The sequence below is a fragment of the Phyllobates terribilis genome, unplaced genomic scaffold (assembly GCF_046119375.1).
Source record: "Phyllobates terribilis strain yellow unplaced genomic scaffold, ASM4611937v1 Scaffold_1__5_contigs__length_1240528914, whole genome shotgun sequence".
Taxonomy (NCBI): Eukaryota; Metazoa; Chordata; class Amphibia; order Anura; family Dendrobatidae; genus Phyllobates; species Phyllobates terribilis.
In genome coordinates, this window is record NW_027362761.1 from 255,764,496 (window position 1) to 255,784,808 (window position 20,313).

The 20,313-nt window shown below is 43.8% G+C and overlaps 1 protein-coding gene across 1 annotated transcript in view; it reads right to left on the bottom strand.

The window, feature by feature from the left end:
* PARP2 (poly(ADP-ribose) polymerase 2) overlaps window positions 1-20,313 on the bottom strand; it is a 104,344-nt gene that overhangs the window by 9,610 nt on the left and 74,421 nt on the right. Inside the window, exons 10-15 of the mRNA XM_073671202.1 lie at window positions 20,108-20,210; window positions 18,331-18,490; window positions 16,479-16,617; window positions 16,330-16,393; window positions 1,275-1,409; window positions 370-494 (exon numbers count right to left, since the gene is read on the bottom strand). Of these exons, the coding sequence (XP_073527303.1) occupies window positions 370-494; window positions 1,275-1,409; window positions 16,330-16,393; window positions 16,479-16,617; window positions 18,331-18,490; window positions 20,108-20,210 (726 nt within the window). The remainder of the gene's footprint in view (window positions 1-369; window positions 495-1,274; window positions 1,410-16,329; window positions 16,394-16,478; window positions 16,618-18,330; window positions 18,491-20,107; window positions 20,211-20,313) is intronic.

A 20,313-nucleotide genomic window follows, 5' to 3' on the forward strand; every position in this document is an offset into this window, starting at 1 on the left:
AATCCGCCACCTATGAGCGGATAGTTTGACAGAGACGGACTGCGGCAGCGCATATGCTTGAGTAGGCCTCCACCTCCCAAAAGCTCTTCAAGGGTATTTTTTTTTGTTAATACAGATTAAGATACCGTATGTAAAAAGAAAATGGACAAAAACCTGATTTAAACAATAAGTCATTTTCTGACGATCGCTTCTCCTCAAAACAAAGGGGCTGCTACATTTCACATGGGTGATATGGGTTTGGATAACTTTGTTGCTTAAATCAATGAAGCCAAATTCAAAAACTGAGGGAAAATTGTGAATCTGAGAACAGTTTGCATAAAGATATCATTATAAACCTAAACTGTGAATTATTAGTAAAAAAAAACAAACCTGTTGGGAAGATCTTCTCGAAAGTTGCGTTCCCCTTCTTTTTGCATGCAGAAAACATTCAGCAGTGTCATTGTGTAATCATTGTGGGTTGGTGCATGGGTGCTTTGCAGGTAGCGCTCAATAAGCTGTGGGAGGAGTAAAGATGGAAGAGATCAGTCATTAAGTATAGCTGGCAAGAACCAAGGGCACTTATCGTGATTGTCCAAAAGTAGATGAATATATATTAACTATAGGAGATGTTCGAATATAGAAAAGCACCCCATAACTCTGCCCCCAAATGAATATCCCACCAATGAGGATCGATACAGAAGCCAGTAGTCGTCCCGTCCTCGGTGCACTTGCATCCTCATTTATATAAGATGACTTTCTCAGGAATGGAATATCTATTTGAGGCCATGAAGTTATATTTTAAGTTGCCCTTATCTACTTTACCCAGCAATGTACTTGGTATGGTGACCCCAAAAGCTTCTGACAAGCTCACTTTAACCCAATGATGACAACATAGCGTAACTTTACAACATGTGGTTGCATCGGGTGTATAGAGCGGGCTCAGAAACGGAGCTCCCTCCATATCAGGCAGATGTCTCATACATCACACACCAGGCACTTACCTGCAACAGCAGTGGCCAGAGTGAGCTCCGTCCGTGGCCGATTAACTATTTGGCCAAAGTGAGCTCTGTCCGTGGCTAATTAACTATTTGGCCAGAGTGAGCTCCGTCAATTGCCAATTAACTATTTGGCCAGAGTGTGCTCCGTCCATTTCTAAATATCTATTTGGCCAGCGTAAACTAAGTCCATGGCTGATTAACTTTTTAAATGCCCTGTCAATCTCTGGCAGCAACATTTAAATAGCCCAATGCAATCGTGTAAAATTTTTCATTTATTCCTCTTTATATAACCTTTACCTGAAAATCAGATGACTTTTTGTCTAAAGGATCCAAATCACAGTGTAGCTGTCTGTATTGTCTGTCCACCGGATGTTCGTGGGATTTGAGATCCAAACTAGCTAACTTCACAGCAATCTGGATATCACCCAAAGCCTAGAGGAAAAAAAAAAAAAAAAGGATTTTATTATAAGGACAAACAGACAAGCGCTGAAATGACTTCTACTATTCTTGTTAGGGTGTGGTCAAATACTATGCCGCCAGTGCTCAGCAACCTGCTGCACACCATGCAGATCCCAGGCAGCCCGGACAGCCAGAGAGTTGCAGGCTGTCACGGCAGCCTGGGAATTTTAGTTTCACAACAGCTGGTTTGATGCAGGTTGCACTATGGTAATATTAAAGGGAAACTGTCACCAAAAAACCCCTTTACCCCCGAGGGTGGTTTGCACGTTAATGACCAGGCCAATTACTTTATGGCTATGTGCCCACGATGCAGAAATGCTCAGGATTTTTTCCTGAGCGTTTCTGCATCTCCCTGGCAGAAAAAAAAGCATGCGGATTGCACATGCGTTTTCCTGCCAGGGACATGCAGAAGTGAAGCGTTCTTCACTGACATTTCCGCATGCGGATTGACAAGCGCTTTCCAAGCGATTTTAGCATCACTTGGAAAGTGCTTGTCAACTTTACACTATATAAATCCATGCAACCGGCATTTATATAGTGTGACCGAGAGAATGTCAAAAAATAAAAAAATAAATATATACTTACCCTCCGATGGCCCGCGCTGTCTTGCTTCACCGTCCCGGCTGCCGGCAGCGGTGGATTGAAGGACCTGCCGACGTCAGTGTCACGTGACCCGTCACATGACTCTGACGTCAGCGCAGGTCCTTCATTCCATCGCGAAGTGCCGGGAAGCAAGGAGGAGCGCAGCAAGGGCCGCCAGAAGGTAAGTATATATTTATTTTATTCTTTTTTTTACAGTTTTTTTTTTAATGGTACCTGGGTGTGGATGAGACTCTCCTCTCCTCTACACCCGGGTACCATCCGCACATTAGAACGTGCCAATTACACAAGTACAGATGCAGTCTTGCGGAATTGGTGCATTCTAATGCAAGTCAATGGCGGCGAAAACGCAGCACTTCCACAAAATAATTGGTAGTGCTGCGTTTTTTTCCGCAATGATAATCTGCAGCGGAAATTTCCGCAGCATGTGCACAGCACATGCGGATTATCATTGGGGAACATGGCAGGCCTTCTACCAAGCGTTTTTTTAAGCGTTTCTGCAGCGTTTTTGCCGCTGCGGAAACGCTTAAAAAAACGCATCGTGGGCACACAGCCTACGGGCTAATAACTCTGGAATACTTCAATGGATCCAACTCATTCTGAGATTGTTTTTTTCATGACATATTGTACTTCATGATAGTGGCCTGACATTTCAAGAGACAAAGTCACCACCTTCTCCTTTCAAACAAGAAATGACCTATTAGCACTGACAAGGAACTCAGAAAAACTATCGGCCCCTTATGATTTCATCTCTTTATTTAAAGATCTATCAAGAGCCACTCTACAAGCCAGGAAATCTCTCCAACAAACTACAAAAGAACTACTTTGTGTGGGAATAAGCTACTGTTGGTTCGAATCAGCAACTTTGCAGGTCAATTTAGGAAGCAAGGCTCATTTCATTTCTGCTCCAGAAGAAGGACTAAATCTTCTAAGAACATTAAAACTGCAAAATATCTCCAACAAGGCTAATTCCAATGCTAATTAACACCAACCGGGAAAAAAAATTCCAGTGACTCTCTCAATAATTTACTCAAGTCATCAAAGAATACATTTTAGCTAATATCTACGATTATAACCAGGATTATAACATTATAACCACTTGGATTACAATTCAGACTAAATTGAATTATAATATGGATCAATTTTGGTCTCTGCCTTTGATTTCATATGGATTATAATTAGTGATGAGCGAGTATGTTTTGTTAACCCTTTTGCCGAGTATGCTCAGGCGAGTACAGAGTAGTTGCAGCTGCTCGGTGTTCTGTTTGAATCGCTCCCGTGTGCATGATTTGCGGCTGTTTGACAGCTTTAGTACATGTAAGGAATATCTATTTCTTACACATTCCTCACATGTATTAAAGCTGTCAAACAGTTGCAAATCATGCACACGGGAGTGGTTCAAACAGTACACCGAGCAGCTGTAACTACTCGGTGCTCGGCCGAGCATACTCGGCGAAAGGGTTAACAAAACATACTCGCTCATCACCAATTAGAATACAATTTTCCAGCTTGGACTATTACCATTGGATTACAATCTATCTTCAAGAACCAGATTACAAAAAGATCATAATCTTTCTCTTTTTTCTTCATCTTCCAATTGAAACAATCTTCAAGATTTGCATTAGGTCCGCAAAGCTATATTCATACTTCATTCTGACTGAATGGAAATTTAAACCGAACTCCCCCCCCCCCCCCCCCCTGGGTCAATGGGGTATATCTCGACCCTGGCAAGTGTCCACATATATCATTTAGCTACTTTAAATGTACCATATGTGTCTTACTAAAAAATTTCTGTCTTTTTCAGCATTTAATTCATAATAAGGACTAAGCTATAATTTTAATAAGTGTAAGTTACATGTAAAATTCAAAGACCACTTTTTGTACACTTGCCACTCTTTTCCCTATTTTCATAGGGATTACCTTTTCCTTCCCTTTCTTCCACCCCCCCTATTAAAACCTTGTTAACTTACCTATCTCCCCCATTTCCTTTTTTCTCTTCCCTCACCCATTAGGCCTAAATTGTGCGTTTCTCCCTTTAAAATGTTTTAAAATACCAATAAAAACAATTGAACGATAGTGGTAAAATTTATTCGATATGACTCGTGTCTATTTGTGAAAAAAACGGAAAATTCTGAAAATTTAGCAATTTTCAAACTTTGAATTCTTATGCCCTTAAATCAGAGAGATATGTCACACAAAATAATTAATAACATTTCCCACATGTCTACTTTACATCAGCACAATTTTTGAAACAAAATTTTTTTTGGTTAGGAAGGGTTAAAAGCTGACCAGCAATTTCACATTTTTCCAGCAAAATTTACAAAACCATTTTTTTTTAGAGACCACATCACATTTGAAGTGACTTTGAGGGGCTGATATAACAGAAAATACAAAAGACGTAGTTACTTACCGGTAACAGGATTTTTCAGAGCCCATGATGGCACCACGGAGAGAGGGGATCCGCCCTTCAAGGACAGGAAACCTACAGATAAAAAGGGCGGTACCTCTCCCGCATCAGTTGTTTACAGAGCACGAGAGGACCACCAGATTAGTAACACAAAATGTAACATTTTTCAGAAACACCATGTGACTAAGTATAGGTAACTAAAGTGTGTACACCCACACGTGAAGGGAGGGAATGTACGGGTGCCATCATGAGCTCTGAGTAATCCCGTTACCGGTAAGTAACTACGTCTTTCTCCTTCCCCCATGACGGCACCACGGAGACAATTACAGAGAGGTGAATCATTAGGGGGGGACCACAGCTTCCAGAACCCTTCTCCCGAACGTAATGTCTGAAGAAGAGGTTAGGTCTAGCCGGTAGTGATTGAAGAAAGTAGAGGGTGAAGACCAGGTTGCCGCTCTACATATCTGCTCTATCGTGGCACCGGCCTTTTCCGCCCAAGAGGCAGCCACAGCTCTTGTTGAGTGGGCCTTCAGTTTCCCCGGGGCGGCTCCCCCACGTGAGGAGTACGACAGTGTGATGGCTTCCCTTATCCACCTGGCCAGCATGACCTTAGAAGCTTTTTCCGCTTACGAGGGCCCTGAAAGCAAACAAAGAGAACTATCCTCCCTACACTCGTGTCGCCTCTAGGTATCGGATTAGACACCTTCTGACATCTAGCGTATGCAAGTCTCTTCTTTCTTGTTCCTGGGATTGGGGCAGAAAGAAGGGAGGATGATTTCCTGAGACCTGTGGAATCTCGAGGCCACTTTTGGCAGGTAGGCAGGGTCGGTTCTAAGAGTAACTCTATCCTCCAATGTTTGTGTGAAGGGAGGGCCTGCAGATAGAGCTTGAATATCACTGACCCTACGTGCAGATGTGAGAGCTATTAAAAGCGCTGTCTTGAGGTATAGGATTTTTAGGGACGCTTCTGACAGAGGTTCAAAAGGGGCCTTTGTTAAACCTGAAGGGACCAAGTTTAAATCCCAAGAGGCAGTATTTCGAGAAGGGATGGGTCGGGATCTGGATGATGCCTTAATGAACCTAGATACCCATCTATCCCTGGCCAGGTCAAAGTTGTATAGGGCTCCCAGCGTTGCAACTTGGACTTTCAAGGTACTTGTGGCCAGACCCTGTTCTAAACCCCTCTGTAAGAATTCTAGGATAGCTCTTAATGGAACCTCGCCTCCTAACCTGGAACCTGAGACTGAACGGAACTTCCTCCAAGTTTTCCCATAGAGTTTGGTGGTCAAGAGTTTCCTACTTTGAAGTAGTGTAGTGATGAGATTTGGGGAAAATCCTTTGTCCCTCAGGAGAGCCCTTTCAAATTCAAGGCTGTCAAGTGCAAGTTTGTTACCTGAGGATGAAGTACCGGACCCTGTGAAAGCAGGTCTGGGAGCTCCGGAAGAACCCATGGGTCAGAGATTGACATCATCCTCAGCCAAGAAAACCACGCCCTCTTTGGCCAGAAGGGGGCTATCAATATTATTCTTGCTTTCTCTTCCCTGATTTTCCTCAGAACAGCCACTATCAGGGAAGTCGGAGGAAAAGAGTAAGCTAGAGGGTGACTACATGAGATCATGAAGGCATCTAAAGCTATGGGGTTCAGAGAGCAGAATGTGTCTGTTTTCTTGTTCTGACTGTTGGCGAACAGGTCTATGGAAGGACGTCCCCACATCTGTACAATCTAATTGAAAACTGACAGATTTAACTCCCACTCGTCTTAGCTGTGTCCGGCTCAGGAAGTCTGCCGTACGATTTTCCATTCCTTTTATCTGTAGGGCTGATAGGGATTATAAGTTTTCCTCGGCTAACTGGAAGATGACCTCAGTCACTTGCACCAGAGTATGGGACCGGGTTCCCCCCCTGGTGGTTCAGGTACGCTACTACTACTCGGTTGTCCGAGAACACCCTCACGTGGTGACCTTGAAGTGTGTGTACGAACTCCCGAAGTGCAAACTCTACGGCTAGAAGCGCCTTCATGTTTGAGCTAACTGGCTTCAGGTGTTCTGACCAGACCCCCTGAGCTACAAGATTGTTGAGGTGAGCCCCCCAGCCCCCGGGGCTTGCATCTGTGGTTAGGATTTCAGGTGTAAGGATTGCCCATGGGATACCCCGGCCTAGATTGTCTATCTTCTCCCACCACCTTAGGGAAAGTGTGGTCTCTGATGATAGCGTTAGCTGCCCTTCTAAATGCCCTTTTAGAGATTTTTCTGCCTCTAAGATATCCCACTGCAAGGTCATGGTATGTATTTGGGCCCATTGGACGGCCAGAAAACAGTCATGTAGCCTAGAAGGGACATGGCTTTCCATAGAGTCATAGACGGGTGGATCCTTGCCAGCGATATCTGGTCTATGATCTTGTGAATTTTCTCCGTGGGGAGACGACACTCTTGTCTTTTTGAATCCAACATGATGCCCAGATATTCCTGTACCTGGCATGGCTCTGTTTTGGATTTTTTCAGATTCAAAAGCCAACCTAAGTTTGTTAAGGAATCCATGACCTTCTCTAGTTGGGTTCTGCAGCGCAGGAAGGAACTGCCTATTAATAGAAAGTCATCAAAGTATGGAACGACTAAGATGTTCTGTTCCCTTAGATGTGCCATCACTTCTGCAATAACTTTGGTGAATACCCTTGGGGCTATGGCAATGCAGAATGGTAGGGCTGTGTATTAATAGTATTTGACCACTCCACCTATGGAAACTGCTACTCTGAGGAATTTCTGGTAATCTTTGGGTATGGGGACATGATAATAGGAGTCCTTTAAATCCAGAACGGTCATGAAACAATCGGGAAACAGCATTTTCACTGATGATTTTATTGTCTCCATCTTGAAGGCTTGCACCTTCAATAGCCTGTCCATTTTTGTTAAATTTAAGATTGTTCTGTAAGTCTCACCTGGTTTCTTCCTCAGGAATAACGGAGAGTAGAAACCTTAGACTTTTTCCCCCGTCGGGACCTCCTGAAGGACCACTTTCCCTATCAGGCCTCGGATGTCTTGCTCTAAGGCCAGCTGCTCCTTGTTTGAGGACCTTTTGGGTGTTAACACAAAGTTTGGATGTGGAAATGAGAGGAACTGGAATTTTAGACCTGATTTAATTAGGATCAGAATCCATGAGCTGTTGGATATTCTTTCCAAGGCAGGGAGAAATTCTGATAGCCTCCCTCCCCACCCGGGAAAAACCCTCATTGGGAGGGCTTTCTGTTGTCATTGGGGGATTTGTTGAACAGGAACCCTTTGGTTTTCCTTCTCCTATCCTCCCACTTATCCTGGTCTTTAGGGGGCTTCCTGAGGATAAACCTTTTGCTCCAAAAGGGCTTCCTGTAAGCAGTGTTAGATAAGATAGGGAAACGTTTTTTATTGTCCCCAGCTTTCTCTAAGATGTCATCAAGGGTGGGCCCAAACAGAAATTCGCCCTCACAGAGGATGGAACGTAATCTTGATTTTGTTTGTAGATCCCCAGGCCAACATTTAAGCAAGAGGGCTCGCCTGGCCGCATTAGCGAGCCCTGTCGCCCTAGCTCCTAATCTGACAGAGTCCAAAGAGGCGTCAGCTAGAAAGGCAGCTGCCCCTTTCATTATCGGGATGGATTCTAATATTGTGTATCCAGACGTTTTCTCTCGCAGCTGCGTTTCAAGCTGGTCTAGCCAGACCATTAATGACCTGGCCTTACATGTAACTGCTACCGCAGGTTTTAACCCTCCCCCAGCGGCTTCCCAGGAACCCTTTAGGAAGGTGTCTGCTTTTTTGTCCATGGGGGTCTTTTAACAAGCCCATGTCCTCAAATGTGAGGGAGAACTTTTTTGAGGCTTTAGCAATTGCTACATCCACTTTTGGCGCTTTCTCCCAAAAGGAACACGCCGGGTCAAACGGGTACTTTCTTTTTGGGGAAAGGAGGCCTATTCTTTCCGATCTTTTCCACTCCTTTTTAATTAAAGACTGAACTTGCTCATCAAGTGGAAAAGATCTCTTTTTTGTTCTAACCCGCTGAACATCACGTCCTGTATAGATCTTTTGGGCCGAGGGTCTGCCAACCCCATGGTGGATCTGACGGCCTTAATGAGACGATCTGTTTCCTCGATAGGAAAACAGCTCTGCCCTCCCCTATCCCTAGATGAGGAAGAGGATGACGAAGAATCGGACGTGTCTGAATTTCTGTCGTTCTCCGGACTGCTAGATCCGGACTCTGGGATATGATTTTTTTTATTTATTTTTTTTTTTAAGTCCCCTCCCCTCCCCGAAGGGACTTAATAGTATCTTCAACCTGCGACTTTATCAGGTATCAAAGTTCTGAGGCAAATATCGGAGTTTCCTCGCATATGGTCTGCTCTATACAGGAACTGCAGAGTGTTTTATCCCAGGTAGTGGGTAAATCCTCCGTGCAAAGTGCACAGGTCCTATTCTTAGTTTTGCCTGTACGCTTTCTTCCCTAATAAGAGAAAAAGAGAGGGGGGGCCCTAGTTACAAGGTAGACTTTCACGAAGATCACTTACCAATCTGACGGAAGAGAGGGTACCGGGTTAAGAGGTGGAGCCATCTTTGTAGACGGGGTTTCCCTCCTGGTAGATGCTGTAGTGGAGTCTTTGATGCGCTGGGATGACCTGCCAGAGCGCCAGCTTCCACTTTTATCCCGTTTCCCGACGACAGCCCGGGTCCTGGTGTCCCGTCTCTTCCGGTTTCTTTTTATGCTGAGCTGACAGCGGTGGTGGCGACTGAGGATGCAGCGCCTGCACCTCAAGTAACTCCTGTTCACTCATGCCCCAAAAGACAGTGTGCCATAGCTTCTGAGAAGCACTTACTGGCCTTCCTAGCCGTCTTATAAAGCCCTGGAAGTCGTCCCCCTCCAGCTGGCCATCAGCTTGTTCCCCATAGCGCCTGCGGTGTCTTCCGATGCACCCCTCCTCCCCCGCACCTGCGGGGGGACGCTCGCGCCTGCGCAGACTGGTTTCCCAGTCATGCCTTGCAGCGCTACGTTATACAGAGGCGCCCGGCGAACGCGCGGTGGAACACGGAGGTACCACCCACCGCGCCGCTGGGCAGCGCCGCGATCACACCGCCGCATTCAGGGGGGACCAGCGCAGCAAGCTTCTGCGGGCCCCGACAGGCACCCCTCTTCGTCTGAACCCCCGCACACCCTAAAGGCCTCTGATCCCAGCAGTGGCGCTTCAGGACACCGCACCAGCCAAGGCAGGGAACCCCCGCTGCCTGAGTCGGATTGGCCGGGCCTGGCTCCAACGATGATCCTCTTCTGGCATCCCGCAGGTATGCCTCCTCCAGGTACTGTAGGATCCCAGTCAAGGACAGGAAACCAATTGATGCGGGAGAGAGGTACCGCCCTTTTTATCTGTAGGTTTCCTGTCCTTGAAGGGCGGATCCCCTCTCCCCCTGGTCCCATCATGGGGGCAGGAGAAAAAGTAACACTATTCTAAAAACTACACCACTCAAAGTTCTCAAAACCACATTCAAGAAGTTTATTAACCCTTCAGGTGCTTCACAGAAATTTTTGGAACGTGTAAGAAAAAAAATGAACATGTAACTTTTTTTTTTTTCACATAAAAAAAAAAAAAAAATGGGTCTAAAGTAAAATTTATTTTCGCAAGGGTACCAGAAAAAAATTGACCCCAAAATTTTTTGTGCAATTTCTCCTGAGCACACAAATATCCATATGTGAGGGAAAACCACCGTTTGGGTACACGGCAGGGCTTGGAAGAGAAGGAGTGACATTTGACTTTTTGAATGCAAAATTTGCTGGAATTAGTGGACACCATGCCGCGCTTGGACAGCACCTGATGTGCCTAAAACAATGGAAACCGCCCTCAAGTGACACTATTTTGGAAACTAGACCCCTTAGGAAACTTATCTAGATGTGTGGTTAGGTTAACACCTTGAACTCCCAAGGTGCTTCACAGAAGTTTATAACATTGAGCCGTGAAAATAAAAATGTCACATTTTTCCAACAAAAAAGTTTTTTAGCCCCAAATTTTGCATTTTCATAAGGCTAACAGGATAAATTACATTATACAATTTGTTGTGCAATTTCTCCTGATTATACCGATACCCAATATGTGGAGAAAAAATACTGTTTGGGCGCACAGCAGGGCTTGGAAGGGAAGGGGCGCCATTTGACTTTTTGAAAGCAAAATTTGCTGGAGTAATTAGCGGACGCCATGTAGCGTTTGGAGGGCCCCTGATGTGCCTAAACAGTGGAAACCCCCCACAATTGATCCCATTTTGGAAACTAGACCCCTCAGGGAACTTAACGAGATGTTTGGTGAGCACCTTGAACGCCCCCAAGGTGCTTCACAGAAGTTTAAAACATTGAGCCGTGAAAATAAACATTTCACATTTTTCCCACAAATATGTTCTTTTAGCACCATTTTTTTTATTTTCACAAGGGTAACAGGAGAAAATGGAACTAAAAAATTGTTGTGCAGTTTCTCCTGAGTACACAGATACCCCATATGTGGGGGAAAACCACTGTTTGGGCGCACGGCAGAGCTCAGAAAAGAAGGCGTGCCGGTTTGGAAAGCAGACTTTGATGGAATGGTCCGCGGGTGTCATGTTGCATTTGGAGAGCCTCTGATGTGCCTAAACAGTGGAAAACCCCCACAATTGACACCATTTTGGAAACTAGACCCCTGAAGGAATTTATCTAGATGTGTGGTGAGCAATTTGAATCCACAAACGATTTACAGAATTTTACAAAGTTGATCTGTGAAAATGAAAAATTTTTTTTTCCCACAAAAATGTTGTTTTAGCCCCCAATTTTTTCATTTTCACAAGGATAGCAAGAGAAAATGGACCCCAAAATTTGTTGTGCAATTTCTCCTGAGCACGCCGATACCCCATATGTGGTCGAAAACTAGTTTTGAGGCACAGTGCAAAGCTCAGAAAGGAAGAAGCGCCATATTGGAGTTCGTATTTTGCTGGACTGGTTTGATGGTGCCATGTCACACTGGCAGAGCCCCTAAGGTGCCAGAACAGCAGAACTCCCTATAAGAGACTCCATTTTACAAACTACACCTCTCAATGAATTAATCTAATGGTGCAGTGAGCAAGTTGACACCACATGTGCCTCACAGAATTTTACATCTTTGGGCGGGGAAGAAAAGAATAATTAAATTTTTACCACCAAAGTTTTGTTTTAGCCCCAGAAAGTACATTTTTCACAATGGGAAATGGGTAAAAATGGCACCAAAATTTGCCATACAATTTCTGCTGAATGTAGAAATACCCCATATGTGTCTGTACAGTATTACTGAGCCACACGGTGAGACTCTGAGGGACAGAGCGCTATTTGCCTCCTGGAGCACAGATTTTCCTAGAATAGTATGTGTACTCCATACACATAGACCCCAAGTGCTAGAATTGCAGAATCCCGCTTCAAGTGACCTCATTTTGGAAATTATACCCCTTTGAGAATTTATCTACAGGTGTGGTGAAAATTGTATTTAAATACATGGGTGTTTTCCAGAAACAAGCAGCAGTGGATGTTGCTGAGTGAAAATTGCAAACTGCCGTTGTAGTGACCAGTACGTTGTAGTGACCAGTATGTTGTGCCCAGCTTATGCTTCTGGAGACATGAACCCGTAAATTAGGTGGGCTCTCATCACTACACAAAAACCAAACATGTGGATGCTAACTGCGGTTTAGGCAGACTGTGAGGCTCAGAAGGGAGGGGGGAATTTGGATTTCGGAGCACAGAATTTGCTGAATTTCATTTGGGGGACAAGGGCCATTTCGCTTTTCCAGAGCCTTTATGCTACTAGTAACTTGGAAGCCAAGAAGATTTCCAATAACAGATGACGGACCTGAGTAAAGTTTTTTTTTGTGGATTGAGTTGAAGCTTTTATTGCGAACATTTTACATAACATTTGGGATCACATTTATCTTCCGCTCTACGCTGAGCACAGATATCGGGGATTCCATTTAAATCTCCGAGTGATATAATTCAGATGACATCCCCAAGAGATCCATTTACTATAATGAGCAGGGCTGTGGAGTCGGAGTCGTGGAGTCAGTGTCCGATTTGGTGGAGCCGGTATAAAATAGACCGACTCAAACTTCAAAAATATATAATAAATTGGGTACAGTAGTTCAATGCTTTTTTTCATAAGAATTATAAATGTCTGTCCTATTCCTGAGCTAAGGGTCTAAACTTTTAGCGGAGATGAATCTGTGCTACAGTAAATTTATCACTTAAACCTGTCCTCACTGTCAAAAGTACCAATACCTGGTTTAAAAACAACAGTATCACTGTGCTTGATTGGCCAGCAAACTCGCCTGACCTTAACCCCATAAAGAATCTATGGGTTATTGTCAAGAAGAAGATGAGAGACACCAGACCCAACAATGCAGACAAGCTGAAGGCTGCTATCAAAGCAACCTGGGTTTCCATAACACCTCAGCAGTGCCACAGGCTGATCGCCTCCATGCCACGCTGCATTGATGCAGTAAATGATGCAAAAGGAGCCCCGAATATGGAGCTCATTTACTGAACATACGTTTCAGTAGGCCAACATTTCGGATTTTAAAAACATTTTTCAAGCTGTTATAAAAGTATTCTAATTTACTGAGATAATGACTTTTGTGTTTTCATTGGCTGTAAGCCATAATCATCAAGATTACCTGAAATAAACACTTGAAATATATCACTCTGTTTGTAATGACTATATAATATATGAGTTTCACTTTTTGTATTGAAGTACTGATATAAACTAACTTTTTGATGATATTCTAATTTAGTGAGAAGCACTTGTAAATGTGCATAGAGCAAGTCCAGCAATACCTTTACATAGCCAGTCCGTTCCTCCGTTACGGGGAAATGACAGTTTGAGTTGATGTGCAAGTGAGGTGTACTATCTTCTAAGGGGGTGAGGGTCTCATACTGCATATAGAGGGCCACGTGGGGGCTCACACTCTACAGGAGACTGTGGGGACTCACGCTGTCCAAAGGGGGCTATGTGGGGACTCAATGTCTATAGGGGATTATGTGGGGGCTCTCACTTTATATAGGGCTAGGTGGGAGTTCACTTTGTATATAAAGGGCTATGTGGGGGTTCACACTGTATATAGGGGGCTAAATCATTCATGCAAACTATCACGTTGACTTGCATTGGTCCTTATGCTGTCAAACAGCACATGGAGGTTTAATGCCACGCGCATACGTTGAGTATTTGACGAGTTTTTTTACACCAGTATTTGTAAGCCTAAACCAAAAGTGGGTGAGAAATGCAGAAGTTTCTATTAAACTTCTCCTCTCCTGGTTTTGGCTTACAAATACTGCGGTAAAAAACTCACCAAATACTCAACATGTGTATGTGGCTTAATATGTTCGTCTGAATGAGTTGTAAAAAAGCCAGGTAGGACTGGGTGAAAATCCTAGCACTGCAGGTCTTGATAAGTGGCACCCGACTAGCTAAGAACCAGGGCCTGTGTTCACTAGATGTGTCAGTCTGAATGTTGAGCAGAGTTGAGTGTGCTGAAGCTGCTGAGTGTCCTGCCAAAATGTGAGCCATCACTGGGAGAGAGACATGCCAGAGTCTCTCTCTGAACGGAGACTGCACAAGTCAGCTAGGATAGCGGAGCAGTCTGTGTGTTGGAGCTGCAGACAAACGTGTGGATGCTGCAACCTGTTCAGTGGGAACTGTGCATGGAGAGGAACACTTCTGTTTGGCGCTGGAAGCTGCTGGAGCTCTGGGTGAAGGGGATACCAAGACATAGTAGGAACGTACCTCTTCTGTATATAAAGTTTGCTCCAGGAGAAAGGACTTATCTGTTCAGGAGAGCCCACACTAACATACAGTACAGACCAAAAGTTTGGACACAGCTTCTCATTTAAAGATTTTTCTGTATTTTCATGACTATGAAAATTGTACATTCACACTGAAGGCATCAAAACTATGAATTAACACATGTGGAATTATATACTTAACAAAAAAGTGTGAAACAACTGAAAATATGTCTTTTGCTTTGATGACCGCTTTGCACACACTTGGCATTCTCTTGAGCTTCAAGAGGTAGTCACCGGAAATGGTTTTCACCTCACAGGTGTGCCCTGTCAGGTTTAATAAGTGGGATTTCTTGCCTTATAAATGGGGTTGGGACCATCAGTTGTGTTGTGCAGAAGTCTGGTGGATATACAGCTGATAGTCCTACTGAATAGACTGTTAGCATTTGTATTATGGCAAGAAAAAAGCATCTAAGTAAAGAAAAATGAGTGGCCATCATTACTTTAAGAAATGAAGGTCAGTCAGTGCGAAAAATTGGAAAAAGTGTGAAAGTGTCCCCAAGTGCAGTTGCAAAAACCATCAAGCGCTACAAAGAAACTGGCTCACATGAGGACCGCCCCAGGAAAGGAAGACCAAGAGTCACCTCTGCTTCTGAGGATAACTTTATTCGAGTCACCAGCCTCAGAAATCGCAGGTTAACAGCAGCTCAGACTAGAGACCAGGTCAATGCCACACAAGAGTTCTAGCAGCAGACACATCTCTACAACAACTGTTAAGAGGAGACTTTGTGCAGCAGGCCTTCATGGTAAAATAGCTGCTAGGAAACCACTGCTAAGGACAGGCAACAAGCAGAAGAGACTTGTTTGGGCTAAAGAACACAAGGAATGGACATTAGACCAGTGGAAATCTGTGCTTTGGTCTGATGAGTCCAAATTTGAGATCTTTGGTTCCAACCACCGTGTCTTTGTGCGACGCAGAAAAGGTGAACGGATGGACTCTACATGCCTGGTTCCCACCGTGAAGCATGGAGGAGGAGGTGTGATGGTGTGGGGGTGCTTTGCTGGTGACACTGTTGGGGATTTATTCAAAATTGAAGGCATACTGATCCAGCATGGCTACCACAGCATCTTGCAGCGGCATGCTATTCCATCCGGTTTGCGTTTAGTTGGACCATCATTTATTTTTCAACAGGACAATGACCCCAAACACACCTCCAGGCTGTGTAAGGGCTATTTGACCAAGAAGGAGAGTGATGGGGTGCTACGCCAGATGACCTGGCCCACACAGTCACCAGACCTGAACCCAATCGAGATGGTTTGGGGTGAGCTGGACCGCAGAGTGAAGGCAAAAGGGCCAACAAGTGCTAAGCATCTCTGGGAGCTCCTTCAAGATTGTTGGAAGACCATTTCCGGTGACTACCTCTTGAAGCTCATCAAGAGAATGCCAAGAGTGTGCAAAGCAGTCATCAAAGCAAAAGGTGGCTACTTTGAAGAACCTAGAATATAAGACATATTTTCAGTTGTTTCACACTTTTTTGTTAAGTATATAATTCCACATGTGTTAATTCATAGTTTTGATGCCTTCAGTGTGAATGTACAATTTTCATAGTCATGAAAATACAGAAAAATCTTTAAATGAGAAGGAGTGTCCAAACTTTTGGTCTGTACTGTATGTGCCTGCTTAATGAACTGTTTATTTGCGGTGATACCTTTGTGGCCAGAAAAGCTTGTTTTTATTCTTAACCCTTTTGAGTTTTATGAAAGCAATAAAACTGCACCTGTTTGGACCAAACCGCATTGCCTGTATGAACGCTACCTAATGCCTACCTGAGGGAATAAAACCCTATAATGGCCTAAAGATGTTTTCTCATTATGACGACTCATGTGGCCTATGAAATCATATGGCTTGTGTAGAGGACTGTCCCCTCTTTGGACCTCTTCCATTAGCTAGAGTGGAACGGCTGACATAAATCGACATGCCTTGCTGGCTGCAGCTTTCCCTTTGAGTTTTTTTTATAGAAAACAGGCTGGGATGTGTAAAGATACAGTTTATTCATTCTTAAAACACTAGCTACATGATCTGTAGACCTACATAATAGGATGTACAGCAGCTCTTACCTCAAGTAGACGCACTTTCAAGGCTAGCTCTGGTAATGTCCTTATCAGAGGTGGGGTCTTCAGTCTAAACAAACGCAGCACATGGTAATTTACTTGCTGTTACGTAAAGAATGGCATCAACATGAGGTCATGTAACATATTATACTAACCCAAAATCATGAGGAATACGGGTGTAAAACTCATTACAAGCCTCCAGGAGTTCCCGACCAAACTTATCCTTTTTGATACAGTTCTCTATCCGCTGCAAGGAACTATATCCAGCATGAATCTGCTCTACAGTTAGCTTTCCTAAAAGAGAAGACAAAGATCTGTCCGCTTGTATTCTTAGGACAGCAATCATTCTTTTCCGTGAAAATATATGTACAGTGGTGTGAAAAAGTGTATGCCTCCTTCCTGATTTCTTATTCTTTTGCATGTTTGTCACACTTAAATGTTTCAGATCACAATACAAATTTAAAAATTAGGCAAATATAACACAAGTAAACACAGAATTCAGTTTTTAAATGAAGATCTTTATTATTAAGGGAAAAAGAAATCCAAACCTACAGGGCCCTGTGTGAAAAAGTGATTGCCCCTAAACCTAATAACTGGTTGGGCCACCCTTAGCAGCAACAACTGCAATCAAGCGTTTGTGATAACTGGCAAGGAGTCTTTTACAACACTGTGGAGGAATTTTGGCCCACTCATCTTTGCAAAATTGTTGTAATTCAGCCACATTGGAGGGTTTCTGTACATGAACCGCCTTTTTAAGATTATGTCACAGCATCTCAATCGGATTAAGGTCAGGACTTTGACTAGGCCACTCCAAAGCCTTAATCTTGTTTTTCTTAAGCCATTCAGAGGTGGACTTGCTGGTGTGTTTTGGATCATTTTCCTGCTGCATAACCCACGTGCGCTTCAGCTTAAGGTCACGAACAGATGGCCAAAAATTCTCCTTCAGGATTTCTTGGTAGACCGCAGAATTTATGGATCCATTTACCACAGCAAGTCTTCCAGGTCCTGAAGCAGCAATACAGTCCCAGACCATCACACTACCACCACCATATTTTACTGTTGGTATTATGTTCCTTTTCGGAAATGCTGTGTTACATCTACGCCAGATGTAATGGGACATAGACCTTGCAAAAAGTTCAACTTTTGTCTCGTCAGTCCACAGAGTATTCTCCCAAAAGTCTTGGTGATCATCAAGATGTTTTCTGGCAAAACTGAGACAAGCCTTTTTCAGTAGTGGATTTCGTCTTGGAACTCTGCCATGCATGCTATTTTTACCCAGTCTTTTTCTTATGGTGGAGTCATGAACACTGACCTTAACTGAGGCAAGTGAGGCCTGCAGTTGTTTGGATGTTGTTGTGGGGTCTTTTGTGACCTCTTTGATGAGTCGTTGCTGCGCTCTTGGGGTAATTTTGGTCAGCCGGCCATTCCTGGGAAGGTTCACCACTGTTCCATGTTTTCGCCATTTGGGGATAATGGCTCTCACTGTGGTTCTCTGGGGTCCAAAAGCTTTAGAAATGGCTTTATAACCTTTTCCAGACTGATAGATCTCAATTACTTTGTTTCTCATTTGATACTGAATTTCTGGATCGCAGCAGGATGTCTAGCTTTTGAGGATCTTTTGGTCTACTTCACTTTGTCAAGCTGGTACTATTTAAGTAATTTCTTGATTGAGAGCAGGTGTGGCAAGTAATCAGGCCTGTGTGTGGCTAGGGAAATTGAACCCAGCTTCCCAAAGATGTGATAAACCACAATTAATTTATGTTCTTTTTTTTTGGGGGGGGGGGTACTCACTTTTACACACAGGGCCCTGTAGGTTTGAATTTCTTTTTCCCTTAAATACCTTCATTTAAAAACTGCATTTTGTGTTTAGTGTTAGTTTTGTCTAACATATAAATTTGCTCTGTGATCTGAAACATTTTAGTGTGACAAACATGCAAAAGAATTAGAAATTAGGAAGGGGCAAACACCTTTTCACACCACTGTATACATAAAATAAAGATGTCTCACCCAGAGGAGCCTTTTTGGTGTCATATTTCATTTCCAACACAGTTTCTTCCATGTTCTGTAAATTACAGATGAGCTTCAGCAAATCCTGAACTGAACTTTCCAGCTTGGATTCCACCATAGGAAGTGGCTTGTCTACCTCCACAATGTTGCTTTCTTCTTCCTGTGGGAAAGACAGACATGCTGACATTTGCCTAATAAATCAACGCATCACAAACTGTGTTACAAAATGTATTTTTTATAGCATATAGCACATTGAGATGCATATGCTTGTTCACTTAAAGCTTTTGTAAGGGCATCTGGATGCTTCAGTTGCACGTTCTTAGCCTAAGGCCATGTGCACACATTGAGTATTTGGTGAGTTTTTTAACCTCAGTATTTATAAACCAAAATCAGGAATGGGTGAGAAATACATAAGTGGTGCACGTGTTTCTATTATATATTTTCTCTTCTGATTGTTCCACTCCTGGTTTTGACTTACAGATACGGAGGTAAAAAACTCAACGTGTGCACGTGGCCTAAGGCAGCAGTTCTCAAAAGGGAAAACATGTCTCATTGACAAGAGTGAGTGACCAGAAGTGACTTCTTCGTCACATGATACACAGATCCTGGTCCCAGGGGGCAGTTCTCTTGAAGCAGGAATTTAGAGATTAGGACTGGGAAGGAAACAATTATACTGCCAGTTGGAATGAGGTTGGAGGGGGGATAATGCTGCTCCCATTGGGGAAGGCGTGAGAAGTGAATGAATGCTGCTGTCAAGAAGGGAGATATGCTGTGCTGGACTGTGGTATATGGTGCTGCGAGGGAGATACGCTGGACTGTGGTATATGGTGCTGCGAGGGAGATACGCTGCACTGTGGTATATGGTGCTGCGAGGGAGATACGCTGCACTGTGGTATATGGTGCTGCGAGGGAGATACGCTGCACTGTGGTATATGGTGCTGCGAGGGAGATACGCTGCACTGTGGTATATGGTGCTGCGAGGGAGATACGCTGCACTGTGGTATATGGTGCTGCGAGGGAGATACGCTGCACTGTGGTATATGGTGCTGCGAGGGAGATACGCTGCACTGTGGTATATGGTGCTGCGAGGGAGATACGCTGCACTGTGGTATATGGTGCTGCGAGGGAGATACGCTGCACTGTGGTATATGGTGCTGCGAGGGAGATACGCTGCACTGTGGTATATGGTGCTGCGAGGGAGATACGCTGCACTGCGGTATATGGTGCTGCGAGGGAGATACGCTGCACTGCGGTATATGGTGCTGCGAGGGAGATACGCTGCACTGTGGTATATGGTGCTGCGAGGGAGATACGCTGCACTGTGGTATACGGTGCTGCGAGGGAGATACGCTGCACTGTAGTATTTGGTGCTGCTAGGGACTTTTGTGTTATGTAAACTGCATGGTGGTACGTGGTTAGTGCTATGTTGTAGTCATTTTTAGCTGGTTAGGCTTCAGCATCATCAATGACTGGCTAGTGATACCCGAGTAGAAAAAGTAGAAGCCTAAAAGTCTCTACATCCTTTCATATTCTCTATAAAAGCATGGGGGGGATAAATCTTCAACCACTGATAATATGAAAAAAAAAAATCTATAAAACAGTGAGACTACAATTGGCTGCAAAATTGTAGCTGTACAGATCAGTAATTTTTCAGAAGAAAGGGCATGATGCACTGGAGGTCCTGTTCTAGGAATAACACAGTTATTCAGGTTAGCCTAAAGAGTTTCTTTCAAGATCTCCCGTTTACAAGATTTACTTGGCCGAAGGTTTCACTTACCTCTTTGATGGGGTTATAATCCAAATGCAGAAAGTCATATTTACCAGGAACCTTTTCAAAATTTGCGCGCTCAGACCAAAGATTTTTTGTCTTATCAAAAAACCTAGAAAAATATAAAATTAACTTAAAGCTTTAGATTACTGCCTATAGCAAACAAACATTATTGTGATGAGAACGAAGATGACCAGAAAGGTTTGACATCAGTA